At 39.6% G+C, this 26,887-nt stretch overlaps 5 protein-coding genes across 5 annotated transcripts; 1 reads left to right on the top strand and 4 right to left on the bottom strand.

Annotated features, from left to right (window-relative positions):
- Positions 1-2,411: 2,411 nt before the first annotated feature.
- echs1 (enoyl CoA hydratase, short chain, 1, mitochondrial) lies at positions 2,412-6,999 on the bottom strand. The gene is made up of 8 exons (XM_023410583.2): positions 6,825-6,999; positions 4,732-4,929; positions 4,489-4,616; positions 4,135-4,234; positions 3,916-4,020; positions 3,189-3,308; positions 3,009-3,076; positions 2,412-2,916 (listed from the first exon to the last, which is right to left on the bottom strand). The coding sequence occupies exons 1-8, from the start codon at positions 6,913-6,915 to the stop codon at positions 2,851-2,853; spliced, it is 876 nt and encodes a 291-aa protein (XP_023266351.1). The 5' UTR covers positions 6,916-6,999; the 3' UTR covers positions 2,412-2,850.
- A 1,831-nt stretch (positions 7,000-8,830) lies between these two features.
- On the top strand, positions 8,831-9,298 carry sprn (shadow of prion protein). The gene has a single exon (XM_023410630.2). It carries the CDS (start codon positions 8,840-8,842, stop codon positions 9,296-9,298), a length of 459 nt encoding a protein of 152 aa, XP_023266398.2. The 5' UTR covers positions 8,831-8,839.
- A 1,327-nt stretch (positions 9,299-10,625) lies between these two features.
- Positions 10,626-15,189, bottom strand: mtg1 (mitochondrial ribosome-associated GTPase 1). Its single transcript, XM_023410582.2, has 11 exons — positions 14,945-15,189; positions 14,790-14,854; positions 13,801-13,905; positions 13,641-13,727; positions 13,456-13,512; positions 12,801-12,891; positions 12,654-12,715; positions 12,446-12,542; positions 12,187-12,268; positions 11,964-12,076; positions 10,626-10,937 (listed from the first exon to the last, which is right to left on the bottom strand). Exons 1-11 carry the CDS (start codon positions 15,045-15,047, stop codon positions 10,840-10,842), a joined length of 960 nt encoding a protein of 319 aa, XP_023266350.1. The 5' UTR covers positions 15,048-15,189; the 3' UTR covers positions 10,626-10,839.
- A 163-nt stretch (positions 15,190-15,352) lies between these two features.
- On the bottom strand, positions 15,353-20,660 carry LOC111658178 (peroxisomal N(1)-acetyl-spermine/spermidine oxidase-like). Its single transcript, XM_023410594.2, has 10 exons — positions 20,414-20,660; positions 19,708-19,884; positions 18,794-18,924; positions 18,448-18,635; positions 18,022-18,203; positions 17,373-17,542; positions 17,076-17,161; positions 16,848-16,960; positions 16,591-16,745; positions 15,353-16,488 (listed from the first exon to the last, which is right to left on the bottom strand). The coding sequence occupies exons 1-10, from the start codon at positions 20,559-20,561 to the stop codon at positions 16,336-16,338; spliced, it is 1,503 nt and encodes a 500-aa protein (XP_023266362.1). The 5' UTR covers positions 20,562-20,660; the 3' UTR covers positions 15,353-16,335.
- A 518-nt stretch (positions 20,661-21,178) lies between these two features.
- LOC111658171 (peroxisomal N(1)-acetyl-spermine/spermidine oxidase-like) lies at positions 21,179-26,136 on the bottom strand. Its single transcript, XM_023410587.2, has 10 exons — positions 25,603-26,136; positions 25,177-25,353; positions 24,929-25,059; positions 24,622-24,809; positions 24,094-24,275; positions 23,621-23,790; positions 22,967-23,052; positions 22,764-22,876; positions 21,731-21,885; positions 21,179-21,610 (listed from the first exon to the last, which is right to left on the bottom strand). The coding sequence occupies exons 1-10, from the start codon at positions 25,748-25,750 to the stop codon at positions 21,476-21,478; spliced, it is 1,485 nt and encodes a 494-aa protein (XP_023266355.1). The 5' UTR covers positions 25,751-26,136; the 3' UTR covers positions 21,179-21,475.
- Positions 26,137-26,887: the final 751 nt, after the last annotated feature.

Raw genomic sequence — 26,887 nt, 5'->3', positions numbered from 1 at the left:
CCTATCTTGATTCAATATCATCTTCTTTTTTAATCGCGTCATGTGATCAGGGACCCTAATTTGATTGGTCAGAGTGGCCATCACGTCAAGTCCCTTTCGCAAACCTGAGATTTAAATAATTTAGGTTTACACTGTAGTTTAAACACATTCACCTGTCAGTATGTGATCCCAGTTTCTAACTTAAATAAATTTAATTATTATTATCTATTTAAATTTTGTTCATAGAGTGTAAATAGCACTGTGGAGTTGGCCTATAGCTAAAAAAAAAGAAAAGAAAAAAAAAAAAGGCAGGCGATATGTAGCCTACACCGAAAGTATTACATGCCATAATGAATATTAAATAAAATAAAAATTCTACATGTTTTATGCTCAATTTAAAACATGTAAATTAACTTTTGCAAATACACGAAGACAAAGTTATCAGATGGTGGTGGCGTCTCTAAAGCTATTAAATAGAATAGTGTCATTAGTACGACAAGCTGCATAGTTGGTTAATTTTCTGTCCATGTTATTTCTGACACCCTTGGGTGGGCATAATTCAAAGCAGACACCCCTGGTGAACGTGTTATTTCGACGCACAGTCCCCGGTGCCAAGAATGTGAGATAATGAAAATATTTGTCAGATGAAAACCACACTCCGCCCGGCCTGTTTCATCTGAGCCAGAGAAACTCTCAGCTGGATGGCAGAAAAATGCTGAGGAATCCTTTCCATGACCGCAGATCCCGGCTGTGTAAAAAAAAAAGAAAAGAAGGCAAGGCATCTGCATATAAAAAGGCTTTTATAAAAGTCAAGTCACAGTTTAGTATTGCGGGCTTGTGGGCCTGGCCTATATACTGAATTTACAATCCTTATTCAGCTGCTGTTAATAATGGACGGGAGAAATATGCTGGCACTTTATTGCAAATTTTAACTGTGCATGCTCATAGGATTTTTGCATTCCAGCCCTACAATGTATTTTGTTTTATCCCTGTAATATTTCCTTAACAGAACTTGTGAAGCTCTGTGTGTACACCATCTAAAACAGTGGGGTTTTTTTTTCTGATATTGCAGGAAGAAATCACCCACATCACATTACAAACAGGCATTTCTATAGGAAACCATAACTTTATTGTTAATTTTATAGTAGTATGTAGTGGAAAGGGATTGGCATAAATGGAAATACAAATGAATTCGATGTAAAAGCATAGATGAAGAGGCACAGGGGCAGTGCAGTTCAGCAATATGAGAGTGATTTTTGGAGAGGGATGGGAGGCTGCTGGGCAGGAGAAAAGGCCCTCGCAGGAGCCAGGCCTGTCTGCCGGACTGAAAGCCCCTTTCTCCCTTTCTGGACCCATGCTGCTCTCTCTTTATCTCGGCGTCTTTAAATGAGTTTATCACGCTATGAGGGTCTGCGCTGCCAAAATGTAACGTTTTGCCCCCTTTGTCTGTGCGGAGAGCCTCAATTGAGTCTACATTTATTATTTTGACCTTTCGGTAGCCTCAAAAAGGAGCTTCTTTTCGGAGGCTCTCTGCAGACTTTTGTGCTTCCCCGCGGACCGAGGAGACGAGTTTTTTTTTTCTCCTCCCTTTTAAAGTTTTGTTCCAGGGGGCTGACAAGAAAGCAAGCTCCGGGGGAATATTGAATGAAAATAAAAATCAATTAGGCCATGGCCTTGTGAAGATATGGGGCGCCGCCGTGTGAAGATCAGAGAGAGAAAAAGGTGCCTCGCGATGATTGGAGCGGCAAAAGAAAGCGCACACTAACCAAATTTGTTCTGGTGTTTTCTTTTAAGTCAAAATTATGGTTTCATGTGTTACCGAATATTTTAAGGGAATAGGTGATGAGCAGGACTTAACATACGGATTATTGTGAAAGGCAGTTCTTTTTTTTTTATACAACTACAGTGAGAAACAAGTCATTTATTCTTACAGAAACTCAGCTTCATTGACGTTTTATCAAAAGGCTTTTGGCCATAAATTAAAGTCAAGTGTAAGTCTGTACTGTGGCAAAATGTGACCCTATTATTATTTTAACAAAAAAATCCCAAGTCATTTTCCCTTTGATAGACGGAGTAATGTTTTAACCTAACCAACTACAAAACGTAATGCTGACAGGTGTCTCATGTTTTTTTTTTTTTTTAACATTATATCTATCACTTTACACTCAGTTGCACCACATCAAGCGCTCATCTGCAAACCATGCATTTCGACGCAACAGGCCCATTGAATTTAATGTCTATGTCCATTGTCTGTGCCTGTGGGTAACAACACAAGAGCCCCATCTAGTGGTGTGAAGTACACACTGGTTGAATGCTGGCTGAGTTTGTAGCTGACACTTCACTAAATTTCTTGTATGTTTCAAAACATACCTGACTTTTTGAGTTGAAAAGAGGCAAATATGAATTATATGCAACCACAGTGTATCACCATGTCTTAGTTCCAGGACTGAAAACCAGCCTAGAGCTTTATTTGTAAAATGTATACAGGGGGAAAAAAAGTTGTTTTCAAAAAGGCAGACAAACATTTGACAGTGAAAATTAAAAGGCAAAGTCAGTACAAGTCATTGGGGCTGATTCCTCTTATTACACACGGACTATAACATGTTATTAAATGGTATTCACATACAAACCCACAGCACTCCTGCACCCCGACTGCATCTGATTATGACATTAAGCCTCAGCAGGCAGGGCGTCACTGTGATAAGACACTCTTGTGCACTCAATCACTCAGTGCTAGATCCTAATTTAAACAACCTCCATGTTCCACTACCATCTGGATTTTTGCATCATTCAACTTGTTGTGGATAAGGAAATGTCCCGCTGATATCAGGAACTTAGTGTCCTTGGCTCAACTCTTGATCTGCTCTTCTTCTATTTGTCCTGGAAACTGGCCTTTCTCTTCTCCACAAATGCAGTCATGCCTTCCTTACGATCATCCTGCAGTGAAAATAAACACACACACACACATCATGACTGGACTGTCTATACCTCCCGCACCCACTCGCTGTTAGATGGGCTCCTCCACTCACCGTAGCAAAGGTAGCGTGGAATAAGCGCTTCTCCAAACGATTCCCCTCAGCCAAAGTCAGTTCAAAAGCTGCAGTCACACAGAGGAACAAGTCAGACTAGACTAAACTGAAACATATTCAGTTTAGTATGTTTTAAGATATTCAACTTTTTAAAAACTAGTAGAAACAAAGTTTACACACCTGCGTTAACAGCCTCTTTAGCCATAGCAGAGACCAGTTTAGAGTTGGCAGCAATTTTTTCCCCACATTTAACAGCTTCAGGCACCAGCTGGTCCACAGGATAAATTTTACTCACCAAACCTGGGAAACAAGAACAGCACAATCTAATTTAATAAAGTACGTATGTAATAAAGCCTGTCTATGCTAAACCCTCTGTTGATGTAAAAATACTCCATTACAAGTAAAAGTCATTCATTCAAAATCCTAAAAGTACTAATTTGACGTCCTCTGTGACTGACAGATCATTATATATTACATTATGGTCAGTTTTCCATATAATACTGGTGGGTGTTGATGGCTGTTTTAACCATGGATGATTGGGTGGGATGATAATGGCTGGATGGAGTCATCTGATGGACACTGCTGTATGTGAGTGGGTTTTTTTTTTTTTTTTACCATCTGTCAACATTTGTTTTTTTTATAATAAGACACATACCAAACAAGTTTCATCTTTAGCAATGTTTTGTAGGCTATTTTATAAGCTTATCATATACATATAGTTTAATGTAAAATCTTAATCTGCAAAGTAACTAGTAATTACACCTGTCAAATATTACAATATGTGCTTCTGAACTGTAGTGGAGTTGAAGTATAAAGTAGCATACAATGGAAATACTAAAGTAAAGTACACGTGCCTCAAAACTAATTGAATAATAGTTACTTATGACATTCTAACACTGCTAGTTACCTGATTGTTTGGCTTCTTGAGCATTAATCTTGTCTCCTGTTAGTACCATTTCCATTGCCAGGGACTTCCCCACTGCACGAGTCAGACGCTGGGTGCCACCCGCCCCTGCAGGTAGACAGATGTCATGACCAGCCGCTCCAAAAGCAACAATCTGGTAACTTAAGTATAAGGAAGTAAAGTATGAACGGGTAAGGAATGTAGATACAAACGAGTCTTTACCAGGAATTGTCCCCAACAGGATCTCTGGTTGGCCGAACTGTGCCTTCTCTCCAGCGTAGATGATGTCACACATCATGGCCAGCTCGCAGCCACCACCCAGCTGAAACAGCAGAACGTACAAGGAAGGGAGTGAGATTTCTATTCATTGTTTCATATCCCATTTACATTTTGTGAAACTTGAACTGACTAGATTGAGCATCGAGCTGATTTGAGCCAATGGAGGGAGGGAAAAGGGAGAAATAAAGTGGGAGATAGGAGATGGGGTTGAAAGAAATTCTTTTATCCGTCATAAATCACACCGCCTCCCCTCAATTAATAAAACAAGTGACAAATAAAATAAAAGAAGACACTAACAGCAAATCCATTGACAGCTGCAATCACAGGCTTCTTCACTGTGGACACTCTGTTCCAATGAGCAAGGAAGTTTCCACCATAACACTCCTGGAAGGTCCTATTCTGCATCTCTTTAATGTCGGCCCCCGCTGGAAAACACAAAAGTCAAGCTTACTACTGACATATCACTGTGAACAGCTTAGTGCACATCCTCTCTGAGCTCCAAACACAAGCACAGAAAACACACTTGGTTGGCTGCCTCACCAGCAAAAGCTCTGTCACTGCCGGTGATAACGATAGCTCCGACGTCGCCGTCAACTTCAAAAGCGTCCAGGGCCTGTCCCACCTCCTTCATCAGCCCGTCACACAGAGCGTTGAGAGCCTTGGGCCGGTTCAGCTGGATGAAACCTACGTTGTTCTTCTCACCTCGCTTTTCCACCAAAATATACTCATACTGACCACCTGCATGAAGAGGAAAGACTTTTCAGACCTTTTTAGTACCACATAGAATGAGATTTAATAACTGTTTATCCATCATACTGGCCAAAGTATTAAAGTATGAGGAAAACTAGAATTACTGCCTCGCAGTTCTACGCCTCCGCCACTCAAGACTAGTTTCAGGTTACATCCCTGTTTATCCAGAATTGTATAAAACATTAACCATTTGTGGGAAATTCTGTCATAATTGTTGTGTGAAGTCTTGAGTTATGGCTTAAAAAAGGGTTTTGTGCGGTCACATTAACCTTTGACCTTTGACAATCAAAATCTAATCAGTCCATCCTTGAGCCCCAATGGACATTAGCAGCAAATGTGAAGAGATTCTCTTGGAGAGCTGTCAAAGGTTAAGGTCACCGTGACCTTAACCTTTGACCACCAAAATCTAATCAGTCCATCCTTGAGTCCAAATGAATTTTTGTGCCAAATTTGAAGATATTCCCCTCATAGTATCAATGTGATATTGCGTTCATGAGAATGGGATGTCCCTATGTTTAAACAGCTGATTTTACAGGAAGGCTGACAAGTGGCATTCATGTCATATCTGACCCATTTTCAGTTTAATTCTCCTCACAAAGGTTGTCTCTCGAATATATAACGCAACACTGTCAGCTCTCTTTGTCCATGATACAGTACAGGCAGACAGGGAGGAAAAGAAACTATTCAACTGGTATTTTACATACCAATTTGGCATCTTCCAAATAATCCAGCCACTACCTATCCACCATTTTAAACTTTAAGATACTTAACAGCTATAATAGGTCTATTTCTTATGTTTCAGATGGCAGCTGGAGGAACCAAAGTGCTGACAGTGTTGATGTTGTTAGGCTGGTTAATCACCTATTGGCTTTTCCCTGCTCATAACTATCATAATTATATCTGCCTTTAAAAATCCACTATCTTTCCACCTCTGCTTCATAGTACAGGCCTGTGGTTAATCATTCAAGAAAAGGTGAAGGATCAACAGCCTTGTACCAAGGCCATACAGAGACCTTGGAGGCTCTTGATCCATCTTGTGGAGCAAAGTTACAAAACTCGGGTTTGGTGCCTGTGGAACGGAGACAGCTTTTATGCATGTCTGGCCTTTAGGAGAAAATCCACCCAAAAACAGAATTTACTCAGAGCTATTCCAAATATCATATAGTTTATATGTAGAACCACAAACATCAGTTTCTTGAGTTATAAATCAGAGCATCAAGACTTTACTTAATGAAATGTTTAGGTGACACTTTCTGACTGTATAATTACAGTATTCATATCATAGTAAACACTTTGTCAATCATGCCTACTTTTCCAGGTTTTGAGATGAAGATAGCAAACTTAAACACGTCCAAATTAAAGATCCATTTCAATTTTATCCATGCACTAGAATATGTCAGGGTTTTGTGGCAAATCTAAAGGGAAGGTACAATCACATCTGACTACTGTCATATTGTCCTGAGATCTGTTAGAGTCGTTCTGTGGAGCAGGATTTGTCTCTGTAATCGTCACTACAGTCTGATAATCTATAGTCGTGTTTTATAATGTAATTTTAATGCCATTTTGACTTCAGCCTGTCTACTTATGTGCAATATTACAGAAATTACCCCTGTAAATTCCACTTTAGGGTGGAATCTACCTTTACACAGTGCTAGTCCTCGTGTGAACAACGTGTTAAGAAATTAGTTGTCATTAAAATGCAGCAAGTTTTGTGGCGCTGGTAAGAGATACACAGACGAATACAATGTTTTGACAAACTGAAGTTAGTCAGCAGCTGTCTGCTGCACATGCGTCGCACAGTCAGCAGTGCAGGTTTCTTGACATTGTAGCAGCAGCAGCAGCAGCCACAACACACTGACCCCGGACTGTTTTTAAACACACACCTGAGCTGTAGAGGCGGGCGGTGGACAGGACGGCCGGCGCTGCTCCGGAGGGCTTCAGGAGCAAAGCAGCACTTCTGCAGAGGAAAGCCATATCAGCGACGACGACGACAGACTGTTGTCAATGAACTTGCTCCAGGATCTCTGGCTACTTCTTCCTCCTGCGTTTTCTTCTTTGTTGGTATTTTTTCATGAGGCGGCATGTTACCGCCACCTGGTGTCTGCGGAGGGCAGTGCAGGGTGGAACTACCATGGCAATTGCCTTCTCCATAACTTATTGATCAATTTTAATGAATTAAAAAGATCATATATTATCAAATTGAGGCTGTGTTACTGAAACATACTGTTATATATTTATTTTTATTATCTTTTTATTGTTTACTCCATGGAAATGATTCAAATGTTACATATAATTCAGTAATAATTATCCAATATTATTTATTGTGCAATTTTCTTTTATTATACCATACAATATTATTCGAATATTATCCTGGTAAAATCGACCAAATTAGTATCTTTATCCTCCTAAGACCCGAACTCTATTCTTTGCTATTTAGGCTTATTGGGACCTGAGAAAAATTATGTCCACATATGAGGACATTAGTTTTAAATTTCGATTACTGAGTGGCAGTATAATATCCTCATATGTTGTCACCAGGCCCTTGTTGAGAAAAAGTTAGTATTGTGGTCTAGAGAACCCAAAATGTGAGGTCCACATATGTGGACGCCAGGTCCTAGGAGGTTATATAAGATAATTATGTGATATTTGCATTATGTGAAAATTGAGCCTCTACATGATTTTTTTTAAAACCAGAAATAAACGATGATAAAAATATTAGTAATAATAATAATACTAGTAATAAATGATAAATAGATACACATATATACACACACACACACACACACACACACACACAGAAACCAAACCTAACCTTATCAACATTTTATCATCATCAATTTAACCAGATTACCTTACAGATAAAGGAGATGGAGAAATAAATCAGCCAGTATATTTCCACAAATCTAATCTAATCTAAAAGCTTTTGACAAAACTCGCCCCGGTTTGATAGTATCACAGTATCTGATGCTCCTATATAAGAGCTCCTGTGGCAGCGGTGAGCGCGCTGCGCGTTCTCACTGTTATATGCGTGAACAAGCCTGCATGCATCGTCCGTGACAATCCCATCTCCATCTCTCCACCGAGTGCCAAAACATAAGCGAGGATAAGAACACACGGAAATAAGGTAAGCACCAACCATTTGGGTATACTGGTTAACATGGGCGTGGATGTATGAAGGAACGAGGCATTTCTTTTTAAATGGTGGGATTCCTTCAGGCTATAACACGGCAGCGCACAGGCTAATTTATGACTACAGTCAGATGAACATCATGCATGTGCATTGTGCATTAGTAAAACCTGCTATTGATAACATATCGTACATGCAATAACGAAAATATTTTGTACATTTATACTTATTGGCCCAGTAACCTGCTAGACCTCAATAAGGCATTTCTAGTGATGGCCTATTGCCACAAACAAACATGCCATCTTTTGCCTTTTATTCATAATCATCCATACACCGAATATTATTTCATGTATTTGAAGGCTGAAAGGCAACAGCAATTTTCTCTGGTGTGCACATTTATTTTAAATTAAAATATTTTAAACTGACCTACTTTAGTGGAGACAGGGAATTTGCAACACAGAAATGTGTCTTTATGATAAGACCATATATTCAGCAACACTGAACACTACACGGACATCTCACATTTGTTGAACATTAGTACAACCTGGGTTCTTCAGTGCTTGTCAGGATATCTTATGTCACACCAGTTTAGGGATTTATTCAGGATTTTAGAATAGAAAACATTGGCCCTCAGTTGTTTACTGAAATGTTCCCACAATCCTTTATAATTTCTCAAATTCACATATTAAAAGGTGCAGGTAACCACCACAGGTAGGTCCTAAAATGTGTCTCTTTGCTCCATCATATCTTCTTCCCGCACAGACGTCAGGAATGAACCAGGTGGTTGCAACATGCTGGACTTGCCTCCTGCTCTCTGCTTTCCTGTGTGAACCCGCGCTGTCCAAGGGCGGTCGTGGAGGGTCCCGGGGCTCCTCTCGAGGCTCCCCCTCCCGCAGCTCCACAGCGGGGAGTTACCGGGGAGGAGGCGCCTACGGTGGGACCCGCTCTCGCTTCAGGGTGGCAGGGCGAAGTTCCCCGGTGAGGGTGGCAAGTGCAGCGGCAGCGGGGGCAGCAGTGGCGTTAACGGCCGATAAATGGTACGCCTCCGCCTACCGCCGCAGCAACGCCGACAGCTCAGACGAAGAGCTGGATTACTACAACAGGACCAATTACTTTGATGCACAAATGTCAGGCTCAACTCAAAATGGATATTCTCTCTCTCAGCTGATTTCTATCATTATTGCAACATTTTCCTCAAAATATGGACTCTTACTGGACAGTATACTGTAGATGTTCAAGTTATTTCTCAGGATAAACTCCTGATTTGGTTTAGGCCTGAGCTTCTGCCCTGGATCTGACTATCATGTGCAGGACTAGCTAGAACCTGCACTGTGAAGACCAGTTAGAGGTGCAACAGAGTGGTGGAGTGACACCACGATCATAAAAAAAAAAAAAAAAACATCACTGTACTGTATGTTTTTACACATACGATCCTCTATACCAACAGACAAATGTACATTACCAGCACAGTGTTCAATGTGACATTTCACCTGTCAAAGAGTGCGCCTTTGTCAAAGCTACTTCAATCTGTGTGACAGAGAGACTGACAGAGAATTAGTTTCCTTTCCTAAATCTTGATTCCTATGTAAGAAAATGTTTGTGCTAATAATCTCAATAGCCTTTGTAAAGAGTGTAAACAAAGTGCTGGCTGCCAGTTTTAATTGTACTGCCAAACTCAACTGTATCTTAAAGAAATGTATTTTCATAAAATACACAAAACATACAAAGTGAGTGACCACTACCACTGCTCTGTACAACTGAGGTGAACTACTTGTATATACTAGCAGACTATGGGTCTAAATGTGAAGCCTTGACTTGCAGCAGCTTGTGTAAAACACTGAAATGCAGGTGACTAGTCATTCAGTACTTTTCTATAATTAATTAAGTAAAAGCACCAAGCTGGCACCAGCATTATTCTGAAATTAAAATTGCTATATGTAATTTTTTTATTCCTCAAATGGACTTTTTTATTTTAGGAAGAACATTTGCGTATTTTTCCAATTTGTGACCTCAACCAAGATGAAGTTATTTTACGCCATTCTTTCTGAAAAACTTAACTTCAAAATCTTGCTCAGTGATCTGAATGATTTATGGTGGCAGTCACTGGTGTGGCCATAGAGACGATTCTCTACAATAAGACAAGGCAAATGAGAGTACTTTGTACTGTGAAACTGCATTTTTCCCCAGTCATCTCAAATTTCTGTGCAATTCACACCCTTTTATAAGACCCGGACATGTTGTGAATTCATTTCTCAGACCTGTGTATGAACTACGTCATGGTTGGGAGAGATACTAGAAAACAAAGTGCTGCTCTCACTGTTATTCCTGTCTCTGTCTGTTCATCATCCCAGAAGAGCTTTTTACCTGCAGTAGACACTCAGGAGCAACAGACTGTTCCATATCTGTAAGTGCACTCTATTATATGCTACTACACTTATGTACATGATAAATAGTTTGTTATCACTGTCTTTATGCTAATAAATATCCTGTTTACACCATGTCAGATATCTGCCTCATATATTCTAAAAGCATATCTGAGAAAAATGTCATACCTGAATCAAATTAAATTCTTTTATTTACAAAGGATACTGGGACTTTTTACAAACAAAAACAGACTGCTTCGTTTCCCCAAGATGTCTGAGACACGAGGGCAGAGCTGGACTATATTTCCTTGATGACACCCTTTGTGGTTGAATAGAAATCCTTCCAGACTCAAGACAAACTGGCAAAATCCAGCAACAGTCTCCCGTTACCTTGTAAAACGGCTCAGGTCAGTCCAGCGTTACTCGTCCCAGCTCTCCTTTCCTGAAGGCTCTTATGAAATCGTACGCTGCTGCTGTGTAGTTTGGGAGAGTGACGGTAATGTTTCCTGAAGGATATGAGCAACAGACATTTTTATTAGAGGACTACTCTTAAAGACTTTGGTGTGATGCCGATCACAAACTGAAGAGAAAGTATACATATTTCTAGAGAATTCAGAGACATTAAATATTATGAGATATCACTGAAAACTGCTTGTCAGGTTGTTTGCTGCCTACCATTTTAAAATTTCCATTTCTATTTTTTTAAAAACCAGTCTGCCTCTTACATTAGCATTAGTTTAATGTGTAAATATGGTGGTTTATCTGGTTAAAATGGAAGACACCCTTAAAGTGATAGTTTGACATTTTGGGAAACATGCTTATTTGCTTTCTTGCCAATAATTAAATGAGAAGATCGATACCTCTTTTATGATGTATGGTAAATACAAAGCAACCTTCGGCAGTCTGTTAGCTTATCTTAGCTTAGCATAAAGACTGGAAACAGCCTGGCTCTGGCAAGAGGTAACAAAATCCACCAACCGCCGCCTCTAAAGTTCACTTATGAACATGTTACATCTTGTTTGTTAACTCTGTACAAAAGGAAAGATTTTTTATTTATATTGGCTGATTAAAATTTGTTTTCCTTGATAAAAAGTTATAGATACAGTCTACAGGCCTCTTCTCTTATGATTGAGACTGACAAAGCTCTGAGATCAGTAGGCTCCACATGCAGTAATAACTTATGAAACCAAAACCAAATGTAATTTCAGGTCATTGCAGCCAGGCTTAAATGTTTTTCCTATTAAACCATCATAATTAATTAGAGCGCTTAGAAGTGCTCGTAGGTGGACAGAGGCAGACTAGATGTTTCCCTGTTTCCAGTCTTTAAACTATGCTAAGCTAACTGGATGCTGGCTGTAGCTTCATACTCACTGTGCAGACAGTGATACACTTCTTCTCATCTAACTTGCAACATGAAAGCAAACAAATGTATTTCCCAAAATGTCCAACTAGTCCTTTAAATCAATTAAACTAATAGCTCGTCAATAATAGTATCTGGAACAGGAGTATCTGTAGGATTAGCACTTTCTTACCCACTCCTGTAATGGCTTTGACCCGCTGGGTCTTTCCAAGTTTGACAGCAATGCGTTTGAGGAGATACTGGATGTCATCACTGGGCTCTTGAAGGTCGTATTTCTCCACATAACTGCACATAAAGAAACACATGCAGTAAACAGTCACAGTAATGTGAAACAAAAAGAACACACTGGCCATATGAAAGTCCACTCAGTCATAATTTAGGGTGAAAATTCACACCTGAACTTTCCCAGCCTGTTCAGAGAATAGAGTAAGTAGTCAGCAATAATGTCTTCACCAACCAAATGGTCCAGTATACTTCCTGTGGAAGGAAAGAAAAAAATATCAAAATATTTGTTGAGCACATTGGAAAAACCTCTTATACAAACAAATGTGACGGCTATTCCACTGAATATAGTACAACACACTTTCCGCATGGTGTTTCCTCAGTGACAGCATTCGTTATGTCAGGTAGAGAAAAAAATCACGTTCCGCTCACCACATAAAGCCAGCTTCATGCCTGTTTCGACACTCTCAATCTTAGGAGGCAAAACTCCTGGTGTGTCCAACAGGTGCATTATGGGTCGCTCACACACCTGAGGACAAAGACAGGTACAAGTACTGTACGGATGCACACACAAACACACACAATGAACCAATGAGCACAAACACACATACAAAGAGACAAACACGTCATCTACACGCACCTGAATTTTAGTCAGGACGGCTTTAGTTATACCTGGCTCCCCGCCTACTCGAGATGCACGACCTGAAATCAGTGTATAATTACAATATCTTTAAGTATCATGCTGAATCAATATCCAACAACTATCAACTACTTTCTTTATGCATACCTTTCTGCAAGTTTGTTCTTCTTAATGAGTTAATAAGAGATGACTTCCCCACATTGGGCACTCCAATCACCATCAGGCAATAATTTGTATTCTGAAAGTTTTTCAAGATAAAGTCAGAGACTGGACAATATATTAACATTCACCTTCCATTACCTTCAAACTCTGAAAAGTGAGAAATATATTATAAATATAAAAATGGAAATAAATGATTCTATGTTGATTCAGCTCCACTGAGGCATAAGAAAAGAAGCTTTTGAGTCACAAAGAAACAGCTTCTTGCTCCTATAATTCTGCCTGAAACATAGTTTTGTGGATCAAACTGTGGAAGGTTTAAATAAATTAGATATCAGTTAAGTAGAGAAAGGTAGCATCATTTGATAAGCACTGTTCATAGCTCTGTGAGGGTGTGACCTTTTGTTCTGTTTTGTCATTTAATGGAACTTTTTGCAGGTGTATCTTATGTAGCTTGTATGTTGGTAGTTGTTTATATGTTGAAGAGTAAGAAACATGAAATTATGTTTGAGGTCGTTTAGAAACAGCGAGAACACAATTTCTCTGCACTGACAGCTGTAAAAGTCTACTAAGCTATATTTTTTGGCTAATTTTACCCAATGTTGAACTAAAATACATTATTAAATTGCCTGGATGTATTTACCTCATCTCTATTAAAACGTGGTGTGCTTCCAATAATTTCCATCACCATTGGCACCAACTACAGCAAGAAAACAAAACAAAAACACAGGAATAACTTGCACATTCATGGTCAGATTTTTATTTCATATCAGGGACAAACTTCTGCAAACAGTCAAATGTTTAGTATCCAGTGAAGATGACCTTTACCTTTTTGATGTTGTCGTGTCTCTGCTTTAAACAGTCTGTGAAGAGAACATTCCTCACCCCATCTTTTTCTAGCTTCTTCAGGATACTCTGGAGGGTTAAATGTAAATTTTAAAATGCTAATGACATGTGATACTGCCAAAACAGCAGCAAGACTTTTTACCTGCTTGCTGGACAGATCAGCAAGGTCCATCTTGTTGAGAATTAGCACATGTGGTCGGACATCTAGAGTCTCCTGAAACACAGGGTTTCTTCCAGAGAAGGGGATGTGCTTAATGTTAAAGAGAAATTTACTTCTGCAGTCGAGTTCCTCCTAGATTGTGCAATGTGTACACCTTTTATATGCTACAATAATCCCTGGCCACAGATTTGCAGGGCGGTAATTTGCTTTAACACATTCATTTAGGAAAATGCAACCTATAAGCACAAAACTGAAACAATAGAAAACTTAAATCTACAGTTTTGGAGTCTGGATAGCACCAGAGGTACCTGCATCGTCTAATTGGTAAACAAGCCTTTAACTAAACTAGAAATAAACTGAATACACTATCCCAGTATCTACCTTACCACTGTGTAATCTTGGACTGCAATCTTAGCATTGATAAAAATATTGCCCAAAACTTTGTGTATAACTCTGTATGTTATATTATTACATTATTTTATTATAATACAGGTTTTCTTCCCCGGGTAACAATAAAAACCTTCTAAAGCTGTGCACTTGAGAAAAGTATGTTTGGTTTCTACTCCAGTTCACCTGTTTCTCAGCTTTTCCCTTTTTCAAATCAAACAGTAAAGCAGATGACATAATAAATACCTGGAGAGACGGTCTAACCTCCTGAAGTCACACCTGTAAAAACTGATGTCTCCATTTATATGTTGTATTTTTTCTCCTACACATCTCAATGAAGTTTGTTAATGAGTGGCACTAAAATGTGTATTTTTCATTACACAGAAAGACCAAGGTTGCTGACACCATTTCCCCCAAACTTCTGTTGCCCAGTACTGTTCCCAGTATTTACAGTAACAATAAGAAAATGTGCAATTGCAGCTCACTTGTTCTCCATACAATAGTATACTGAGACTGATAGAAAAATATCTGCAGTTAAAAATAATATGGCACATTTTTTTAAAATTATTTTAAAGAAAGGATATTCTGGCATCGTGTATTTCTATAATGCAGTCCACACTCCTGAGGCTGGCTCTCATCTGCTTCAGTCCTGTTAACAGTCAGGTGAAATTATTCACATTTTTATCCCCACCACACATAATTAACACATTCTGGAGCTAACTTTGAGCGAAGCTGTCACCTTTAGCCATGTGTCCGGGGAACCAATGAGCCACGTCCCGTCCACCGAAGTCGAAAACGGTTCTGAACTTGTCGACATTACGGAGCGCCTGGTACAGTTTCATGGCCACTAAATATGACCACACCGGGCTTTTATGTGTGTTAATGAAGGGCTTATGTTGACCTATTAGCTACAATACTCTTGCTGCACTGGACATGCTCGTGTGCTACACTGTTTACATGCCGACTCGAATCTACCGTCAAATTACCTGGTTCCGGGGCAAGACTTCTTCTTCGTGTGTTTTTCTTCTGTTTATGCGACAATGGTTGCGTTTCTGCCCTCCTCGGGATGTAAAATGAATTACTCTGATCACTATCTCCAGGCTATTGGCCAGAGAAAGATTTAATAGAAAAATGACACCCAGAAATCTTACAAACAACTTTTTCTTTATATTGAACTTGCACCTTCATAAAAAAACTTCCAGTATCAGAAAATGAGCAACAGAACATGGACACATTCACACCCAAAACAGAACAACAAAGATAAAGAAAAATAATATAAATTTGAGGCCATCAAGCTTCCCTGACACAAGACAAAAAAACTTTCATGCTCATTTCTTCTGATCCATACTTTCTGAGGTGCCCTTGAGTGTTTCTCTTCCTGTAGAATACTTTTGGCATACTTACAATATTAAATGCTCTACTGACTCATCTGTTTAATGTTTGATCACATAATCCAGATTGATGTTTGCCTGTAAAGCGCAAAATTTCCCAACCTCCCAACCCCCCCTGCATATGTGTTTCTGGCTGCTTCCTTCTTCTCATTGATTGTAGTTTTTAGGGGTTTGGCCAGTAATTTTGATAACATACTGGTTCGAATAGTAAATTCCTTTATGTTCTCCAGTCCACCACTTTTCTTTGACGATGTTCCCACATCATTCACAATTAATAATAATTTGAGAACAAAGTTTGTGCAAGTGCAAAAGGTAAGGCAACATATTGTGAGCTAAAAACAATAAAATAATTAGTAAATAGAACTTAAAAACATATGAAATTGATCTTTATAAAATGTTTTTATATAAATGTGCAAATTTATTTACTTATTGATTTAAATGTTGAAATTTTTTATTAGGAAATTAATTTATTATAACAGCATTGTGGTTAAACAGATTTGTAAAGAAGATGTATTTACATTCTTTCATTTTTCTTTACCAAAAATATTAATTCGTTAATATTTAAAGCTGTTCCCTTAATGTATTTAATGCAAATATAATTACTGTATCTATCACTTGTGTGATTTGCCTGTTCAAGTTGACAATATCAGCCAAACGCATTAGTATTTTAGTGCTGTGAAATCCACAGCATAAAGTCAGCAGATTTTTTATTTTTTTTGGCAAAGCAGCATTGTTCCTTCTAAAGCTTTGACTTGGCTGGCTGAGATGGACTGATGGAGGAGTAGTGAGAGATGAGCCGATCAGCTTCTCTGCACCCGCTGAGAAAAGCTCCATGGACGGTGGAGTAGTAGTAGGGATGAGTAGCCTCTCCAGCAAACAACACCTGCAGGGGCTGAGACACACCAAATATTCAGAATGACAATTCATAAATAATGGCTAATTATATGCGGGCTGGTGTGTACACATTTATGTTTGACTATGAACATATAAGTACTTGTGACTGTGATTCCTTCACAGGCAGGGGCTCCATCATGTTCTCCAGGTCCTGCACTGAACAGCCTTTTCCAGGGTAACTGTAGGATCCACATGTCCAGGGGTCATGAAACCACTGGGAGCGTAGAACTCTCCTTGGGGTGATGATAGGGTTTCCTAAATATAAAAAGTCACCAGGGCTCAGAAACATTTCTGAAAATAATAAAGAGACAGTAATACGCTCTCAGTAGAGGAGTATTGTGAATTATTTAGCCTCACCTGTAAATCTACGAATAAGTTGTGTGATGGCATGCGTGACCTCCTGCTCAGAGAGTGTCTCCATATACTCTGACTCATGCCCAGCAATCCAGCCACACAGAGCATGGCCATATCTGAAAGTTAAACCACAAATAGGACTGCTTTTTTAGATGAAAATCAATGAATCTGCCAATGATTATACACTAAATACAACATAAACAAGCTTGGCACATATATGTGGTTGTTGACCTTTCAGTGGGTTTAAGCACAGTGAAGCCAAACAACTTCTTTATCCAGGATCCTTGTACATCTGGCACCTGGTCCACCATGGCATCCTGAATCATGACAAGAGATAAGAGATTTTGAACTGCTGGCATGAATATCAAACATTGTGGAGTCAGATGTACAGCAAGTGAAATCTTAAGTCAAAATATTTGAGCAAATTTGCAGCACATAATATTTTTATTCAACGTGCAAATGAGCACAGTGGGTATGCATTTTCTGTACAGTAAATGTACACCTTTATTCACAGACTACACATCTCACCTCATCTTCCCACACAAAGTAGATGACCTCACAGTCCTGATCCCACCACGGCGAATCGAACTCCACATATATTTTATTGTTCGTTCCAAAACCTAGCCTCTGGACGGAGTGCAGCTTGTGTAGAGGGAGAGGGGGATGGAACAGAGTTGAATGGTGCTTCTTTAGGTATCCTGACAAAAAAATAAAGAAGCTTGAATTTGTGCTGCTAAAGAATCAAACAAAACTGTAGTAATTAAAGTGTTTATATTAGAAAATAGAAAATACAGTTTACAAGGATTTAGTCACACCTATCTAAATGTTAAAGGTCCCATGAACCTATTGTCCACCCACACAGATGTTTTCTCTTATTTTGCCTGATAGAACTTGTATATGGACTGTGTGTGAGTGTATATAGACTGCGCTTGATCTGACTGAACCCTGTATTGGTTTTGCATTGCATGGGAGAGGCTACACCTTTATAATTCTTGTTAGGTCATACAATTTGGTGACCTCATGTAATCCCCAGCATGGCCCCCACCCAACGTCAAGTCTAATTAGCAGGAATAACATCTGTGTGTATGTGTAGAATCTTTAAGTACTGAAGTACTATTCACAATATAGAGCATTAAATGATAACCGAGTGTTTGTGTATGTACGCATATGATTCTACCTAGAGGTACTGTGACAATAACATGATCAGCAGCGAACTTCTCCCCATCATCACACTCAACCATCACAGGGTTTTCTCTCTTCTCTGTGTTGTTCCAGTGGACAAAGCGCACAGGCCGATTGTAGGTCACTAAACCACCAGGGAGCTCCGACATCAAGTTTTTGATTAGACCTTCATAGCCACTGCACGAGAAAAGAGAACAATATTTAGGTCAAGCTGATTTGCTTGTTTATCTTCATTACATGCTACTATAAAAATAAATACTTTGTGTATCTTTTGGTTGCTAGCAAAAACAAACAATTGCAAAACATCACTTTTACTTGTTAGATTTTTAATATCTAAGTGTAGGATATAATGACTTAATGAAATTAATTACTGGAATAATTGTTGCAGTATATGTATGTATGCAATGTTAGTAGTACGAACCCTGGGAATGTACAGTCCAGTCCAGGTAGAGTCTTGTAGAGGCCAAAGGCCCCCAGGCCGACCTCATCCAAGCTGTGACTCCCATTAACACAGCACTCCACCTTCAACATGTTGCTGATCACACACAGTTGTAGAGATCTGGTGTTTGCATCCATATCTTTCCACATCTCTGCTGCTCGTTGTTGCACCTGCGCCAGGCAACAAGCAGCAATACAAACTCTTTATTCTTGCCAGATGCAATTTATCATCAAGAACAGCTGATATTAGATATAAGGAGCTGACAAACACATTGCCAGTATTATTATATAGCATTATTATAGTATTTCGGTCACTGAAAGAAATGTACCTCTGAGCGTATGAAATCTCCCACATTGGGCCAGGGTTCCCCCCCTTGACTATGAAATTCTGAACTTTCACACAGCAACTCAGAAAACATCTCCAGAGCAGGCTGGAGGTCCTCAGCATTCAGCTTCCGACCTGCACACGTCACATATCCCATAGAATAAAGGTTAGGAAAATGTCATTAAGTTTATCAACTCATATCACTTCTCTCATACAGTACAGTAGCTAATCAATAACCAAACACTGGCTGCATGTGTCATTACAGGAATGCAATTACTTGCAAACATATAGCTGCAATCAATTTTAGTTGGGGCTTCAAACTGTTTATACCTGTACCTTGCTATTCCAGTTTCAGCAAAAGAGCATGTGCATTAGCGCTAAAGTACACACCTAAAATATCGCTTAAGGACTCAAGCTCAGGAAGGACCATCAATATTTAACTACCACTCTCTGTGACCTGTGTAGCAGGCTGCTGTAAAACTGGTGTAAAGTCTTATTTGAAATACCTGACACACTACTGCAGTTCAGCACTGCAGCCTGCTGTGCACCCACCAGGGTGGCATAAGAACAATCGGCCTCTCCTCTGTATTATTGCCTTTAAATTCTTGCTAGATGTTTTTTGCAGTTTACCGCTACAGATAACAGACACAATGATCCAGAGTATAACCAAAGTACAGTACATTATTTTGTCTCAAAAGCCAAAACAATTTACATTCACAATGTAATAATCTACTCCATGCATAGCAACGAGAGAACAGAGAGCAATGAAACCTTAGCAGAACAGGGCAAGACCACACTTTGGTCTAAAATAATAAAAACTAAAAAAATGCATCCTGTCATGTCATGAAACTTTTGATTACATAATTTTACATGAGAGGTCAGTCTTAAAATTGGCTGATTTTTGAAACATTGGCTGACCTGAACTGCTGAAGACGTTGGGGACCCAGGGGGGATGTCCTCCCACGTCCATAGCCTGGTTCTCTGGGGTGAGGGCCTCAGGATCCAGGAGCCCATACTGACGAGCCAGACAAAACACTGGGTTCCCCTCAGACGGTCCATGGATCCAGTTTGCCCCTATCTCAACAATACTATCACCTACAGATGAAAATTATTGTGAAGTTGCATAAAAGAAACCAGTTTTCCTACATTACACTAATATTATTGCTATGTGACAAAGATAGGGTTACTAAAGTGGAATAACCCTTACAATATGATCCCTTAGTCTTCTATGATGGTAAACTCACCATAAGTTTTTAACTGTTTATCAGACAAGACATCAGAAGAGTCGTCAATGAACTTGCGTTTTTCACATTTTACTTGCCACACCACTAACCTGTTAATCTGCTAAATAATCGTCAGATTAATCGATAATAAAAGTTATTTGTCGGTTGCAGCCTCAGTTAATAACATTAATAGTCCTGTAGAATACTAGTTCCTGTTGCCATGGTGTTGTCAGTTGCTGCGGATTGATCCCTTCAGGTTGTCCGTTAACCACTAACCCTTTTTCGGTTATCGAAAATGAACTGATGCTAATTTAAGTTTTAAATGTAATAATAGTATTATGGTTTGATACTTATGATCGTGGTCACTCGCATTTTTGGCATCTTGGGCTTTCCATACTTACCCAATCTTCCTGTCTTTATTCTTCCTCCACTTCTTGCAGTCGCCTCCAGTATCCGCACATTTTGAAACCCAGCTTTAACGAGCCTGCGTGCCGCTGCTATACCTGATATCCCGCATCCTACTATAACTATGTTAGGGTTCGCACTCATTACCACCACTGGTTTCAGACTAATACACACTCTTTACTACACTCGTGTAGGCTGTCTTCTGCTTCTCCTTCTGGTTTACATAGGCAACGATTATATGTCTTCCGGTTATGAGTTTCAAAATAAAATTCGTTTTACGGAGAGTGGAATCAAATGCTTGATATAACTATATATTTATTTATATAATATTGTCGGACTTACAGTGGGCAATTAAAAAAAAGGATCAAAACTGATGCAGCAGAACCAGAGATATTGTCCTTTTTTTCCTCCCATTTTTCGTTTTCGTCATTACCCAAAATGCAACTCGACCACTGACCGTTCAGTCGGGTTGAAAATTAATCACTTTTTGCACAGTTCCCTCTGGTGCCACAAACAAACCCTTAATCCCGCAGATATTTCTAAAAATATCTCTGTTTAAATTCTTTAATATTCTGATAATATTCCTAATAAGCTGCTAAAATATTACTGTAAATGTTCTTGTAACAAATTATCATAACTTTAAAAAACTAAATCAATGATTATATACAATCATAAATACCGAAATAAGGTAACACCTCTCTCTCTATATATGTATCTATATATAAACAAGACACCAATATAAACAAAACACACACAAGTGGTGTTGTGCAGAATAGTTTATTAACTTTTTTTTTTGTTTTGCAAGCGCCGTGTGCCATCCCCTGGCAAGATGCTGCCCATGTCGACCCTATCTATATCCGCCATTGGCCACAAAAGGCCTTATGCAACTTATTTCTAACGTGCTGCAGTATTCCCTGAGACCTATAAACAGTCTTCTCTGTGTGAAGTTGGTGGAGTTCCCCTTTAAAATCCATTGGATGAGAGGTTTCTACTCAATTAACTTGGAAAAATATGGTTTATGCATCTAGTGTGGTCATCTTTTACAAAATTTGATCTGGTTATATACATGGACTGATGGAGGAGTAGTGATAGATGAGCCGATCAGCTTCTCTCCACCCGCTGAGGAAAGCTCCATGGACGGTGGAGTAGTAGTAGGGATGAGTAGCCTCTCCAGCAAACAACACCTGCAGGGGCTGAGATACACCCAACCAGTTAGAACTGAGATACATTTCAGTCAGGGTCATATTCTGTCATTTGATGTATATGTAATTTTCTTGCACGTGTTTATGTGTGAACGAAACCTGTCTGTGCACCTGTGACTGTGATCCCTTTGAAGGCAGAGGTTCCATTATGTTTTCTATGTCCTGTGCTGAACATCCTATTGCTGGGTGACTGTAAGATCCACATGTCCAGGGGTCATGAAACCAACGGGAGCAGATAATTCTCTTCGGTGTGATAGAAGGGTTTCCTAAACACACACAGTTACAGTATGCTGATGGGGACCATCCTCAAATGATCGAGGCTCAGAAACATTTTTAGAAAACATGAAAATCTCAAACAGTGCTAACATTAAAAAGAGTAGATTTATCCAGTGATACATCGTATGCTAATCAAGCCAGCTAAGCAACAGCAAGCTAAGAATTTCATTTTTTAGTGAAACCTGTTCTCTGTGCATATGTCAATAAAGATTTGGATCTTGAATCTTGGATCTTGACTCTTGAATCGAGCACACCACTTGTTATTGACTATCTCTATTCTCAATTCAAATGCGCATCACCTTATGGAACATCTACTACAAAAACAAAATGCCCCTACACGTTCTGGATAACATACTGGCTCCTATACAATCAGTTTCATCTGTTTAAAAATGTTTTGGATTAAAAACACCACATTACATGAATTACAGGAGAATCTTATTTTCCTCATGTCCTAACACCCTTCTTGTGACTAACACACCAAGATTAAAGAAATATTATACAGTAATTGATACCTCTTGAATCAAAGCCCATACATTTTCAATAAGGCTGTGTGTGTGTGAACAATCTACAGTTTGGCCAGCAGCTGGCAGCACAGCCATGTTGTTACCTAGATCAAAAGGATTATCCTGTGTACAGTTACCACTTTCAGACATCTCGGACTCGGCCCTGCCAGGCTGAGCTGTGTAAGCTTTTGACATGCGAATACCACTTGTGTCAATTATAACTTGGCATTTTGTATTGATCTAAAATATCTGACTGAGTTAGAAAGATATTAAGGTAATAATTATACACCAAGGTAATGCAAGGATGACTATCCATTTTCATCCATGGTAGCGATGAGGAAGCAGCTAGAGGCTCACAGACTCACCTGTGAATGTATGGACGAGCTCCGTGATGGACTCTCTGACCTCCTGCTCGGTAAGCGTCTCCATGTACTCTGCCTCATGTCCAGCAATCCAGCCACAGAGAACATAGCTATACCTGAGAGTTTAATCAAAATTAGTGAGAGGACTCACATGGCTGCATTGCACAAATTAGCTCCTGTGACTGTTCATGTGTTTAATATGTTACCGTTCAGAAGGTTTGAGCACAGTGAATGTTGCCATCTTCCTAATCCAGGATTTGCTTATGTCTGACACCTGGTCCGAAAAGTCCTCCTGAAGACACAAAGGGTGTGAAACAAGCATTTCATGTGTGTGGATTTTTATATTTTCTGGCAGTTTAAGTTTTCAGCGATACATCACTTATCAAAAGTTGTTTATTAGGGTTATTTGCAGATCGAAAATAAGCAAGACAACCTTTTTACTGCTACATTAACAATGAAATATTATCAGAGGAAGTGATTCATGCAGTAGCATGTATTTTGATGAGGAGAAAGGAGCTCTATCTGATTCTAAATACCGGTAGTATAAGGTGTAAAGGCCCATCCATAATGTAAAAATGGTTCATATATAACACATTTTTTCCCAGCAGGTGAGTGCAGGAGGTCAGTGTAAAGTTAAGTTTATTAGGATCATACAGGTAGGTTATTTTGGGGTTTTAAAACAATCAAAACTTCTTATTGTGCTGCTGCAGAAATCCTTTAAATCTGAGGCCTGATATTTAAAGAAGCCAAGCTGCAAACCAACATAGAACACTGAGACATAGTCTGTCATGCCAAGAAACATTTAGATACTGGCTCTGTGCATGCTAATCTACTCTGTGGTTCATGGTTGCACTACAGACCTCGTCTTTCCACAGCAGGTAGATGACCTCACAGTTGGCATCCCACCACGGTGATTCAAACTCTACATATATTTTGTTGCATGTTCCAAATCCTAGTTTGTGGATGGAGTGCAGCTTGTGTGCCGGGAGAGGAGGACAGAACAGGGTTGAATGGTGCTTCTTAAGGTAACCTGCCAGAAGAAAAAAAAAAAGTTTATGCTTACATACTATATAATAGGCGTGGGTGATATGACAATACACATCTTTGCAAACAAACCATTTCCACTGAGGTAACTCCTTCTTTTATATCTGGTCATTGCGGGTGAAGTAGGACTGATTATTATTACTGGTTATTTCATTCATTTACAATTTCTTAACTGAACCAGGAAATTTATTATATTGCAGTGTATAGCGACTCCTCAACTACTCATTTACAATCATTCTGTTTCATGCACTGGAATGAACAACAGTACAATATGTAAGCAGAAGGCTACCTAGAGGTACTGTGACAATAACATGATCAGCAGTGATCCTCTCCCCGTCATCACACTCAACCGTCACCGTGTTTACTCCGCTCCCTGTGTTGTTCCAGTGGACACAGCGCACAGGACGACTGTAGGTCACTAAACCACCGGGGAGCTCCGACATCAATTTTTTGATCAGACCTTCATAGCCACTGCAACAAAAAGGTATAAATAAAAGTTACTTTACACATGCATATCACTCGAACGGTCTTAGATATAAATCTATTAATACTGTCTCAGCATCCTGTGGAGGATCAGCTCATGGGGAAATTGCTTCCTGGTATCACTGTCTGTCAATTGACTTATCAATTAATAATTTCAGCTCTACTTATTTATAGGGCATGCTACCACCTGATTGGGCGATGAGTGCATTGACCTTTCTCAGGGTGCTGCAGAGGAGCCACATCAGAATAAACCAATAGCAAAGAGGGCTGAGCACGGAGGATGCTTCAGTTAATTTCACATATGTTTTTACTCTGAAGATGTTGGAGCAAAAACCTTGGGAATGTGCAGTCCAGTCCACTTAGACTCTTGTACATACAAAATCCCCCCAGGTCTATCTCATCCATGCTGTGAGTCGCACTGGAACAGCACTCCACCTTCAGCATAGTGCTGATCGCACACAGCAGAAGCTCCCTGGTGGCTTCCTCCTTATCTCTCCACCTCTCTGCTGCTCGCTGTCGTGCCTGCATATAGTACACCCACACGGAGCACACTTGAGGACATGCAAACAAACAGGTTTCAGTTTATCCTCAAGAACATCTCAAATCTTAGCACCAGGAAAATAATTTGAAGGTCAATGTACCTCTGATCGTAAGAAATGCCCTACGCTGGCCCACTGTGTTTCTTCTTGATTCTTAAATTGTGAAGTATCATCCACAAGCTCATAAAACAACTCCAGAGCAGGATTCACGTGTTCAGCACTCAGCCGCTCACCTGCACATCATCCACAATATATAAAATATCAATAAAAATAACAATCTATGCACATGCACAGAGTAATAAATAGCCACACCACTGGACATCATATATTGTATTTCTACATCTGGTGACCTGAACTGCTGAACCAGTTGGGCTCCCAGGGAGGACGTTCATCAACATCCATGGCCTGGTTCTCCGGGGTGAGGGCCTCTGGATCCAGGAGACCATAGTCACGAGCCAAACAAAACACTGGGTTCCCCTCTGATGGGCCATGGATATAACTTGCACCTATCTCTGTAGTGTTATTACCTGTAGAGGAAAACAGGTCTGTGTGTAAATTCAGTCCTTTGTGTGTGTGTGTGTGTGTGTGTGTGTGTGTGTGTGTGTGTGTGTGTGTGTGTGTGTGTGTGGGGGGGGGGTGTTAACTCACATTCAGATATCTCAAAAGCTGCATGGCTAAATACCAGTGAGGGTTGGTGGAAAAATATTTATTTGTGTTTCGGTAATACCAACTGAAAGAGAAACTGCAACTACAACAATGGACACAAAGTTGCTCACCCAATCTTCCGGTCTTTATTCTTCCTCCGCTTCTTGCAGTCGCCTCCAGTATCCGCACATGATGGAATCCAGCTTTAACGAGCCTGTGTGCCGCTGCTATACCTGATATCCCGCATCCTACTATAACTATCTTTGGGTCGGAACTCATACTCGGTTCTCACAAAAAACTAATACTGACGTTAATTCCTACCATAGACTACAACCTATAACATAATATAAAATATCATTAATCTTTTTTCATGTACAATCTGTGTCTCCAACTCATCTGAAGTTCAACAAGACTTACATGACATGATAAAGACAAAGTATTTGGACTGATTTGAATTGATTTTAACCCATGCATACCGTGACTTTACTCCACCTGTGTCACATGTTTGGCTTCACCTTTAGCTCAAACAAGCGCAGGTGATGAAGGGTCACTTTAGCCACAGCCGGATGGTTGCTGGGAGAAAAAAACGCTAAAACTTGTTCTTATGTGAAGCTATGTAGGTCTCAGTGCCAGCTTCTGTGTAGGTTGGTAAACAGTCCGCCATCGCTGACGTTACAGAAAACAGCTGATAGGGCTACTCAGAGGGGGTGCACGCCTGAGGAAGTCAACCGGACGTTTTCATGGACAAGGTCCCCCCTTAACAGAGTTTTATTCCAGGACTGCCTTTATAATTCTGTTAGGGAAATAATATATTCAAATATCAAGAAGAGCCTGTGATTTCAGCATATTAACTGTTGTGCTTTTGTTTTTGCTTCCCTAGGTTGACTTTGAAACAGAAAATAACCTGTCAATTATTTATAACTCTTTGTTATTCTTATAAGGTGTTTCATACATCAACACTTACGTTACAATTCTATACATTATACAGAATTTAGAGAAAGCAACTCATCTTTTCTCACAAACTTAGATTAATATATAAACTTTATTCATATTTCATTTTTCAAATAAAAACTGCTTTATTATGTTCTGTTTATAGTACCACAGCTCGTGTCAAACAAATGACGGTTGATGCACATTCTTCAAGGGAGGCAGGGAGGGGTGGGGGTGCGGTGTTTTCTACAGTTTGAAAGAACACCACCCTTTTCCTATAAATGGTGGAGGGAGGGGTGAGCAGTTTTATGCATGAAAGGCTGATGCAGATGCTCAAGTTTAACACTACCACATGCAGCTACACAAATAAATCTGAGCTTCCAGAGCAGAACATGTGACGAACAAAAAGTGGTAGGCTAAATGAAATGAATTTGGAAAAACAGGGTGAAAAGAAATAGAAAAGTTTACCAACACACAGGATCCTTT

Source organism: Seriola lalandi, unplaced genomic scaffold, assembly GCF_002814215.2.
Source record: "Seriola lalandi dorsalis isolate HSWRI2012SDOR001 ecotype SW California unplaced genomic scaffold, Sedor1 jcf7180002054426, whole genome shotgun sequence".
Taxonomy (NCBI): Eukaryota; Metazoa; Chordata; class Actinopteri; order Carangiformes; family Carangidae; genus Seriola; species Seriola lalandi.
The sequence above is the reverse complement of the archived record's forward strand: the minus strand, read 5'-3'. Positions and strand labels throughout refer to the sequence as shown.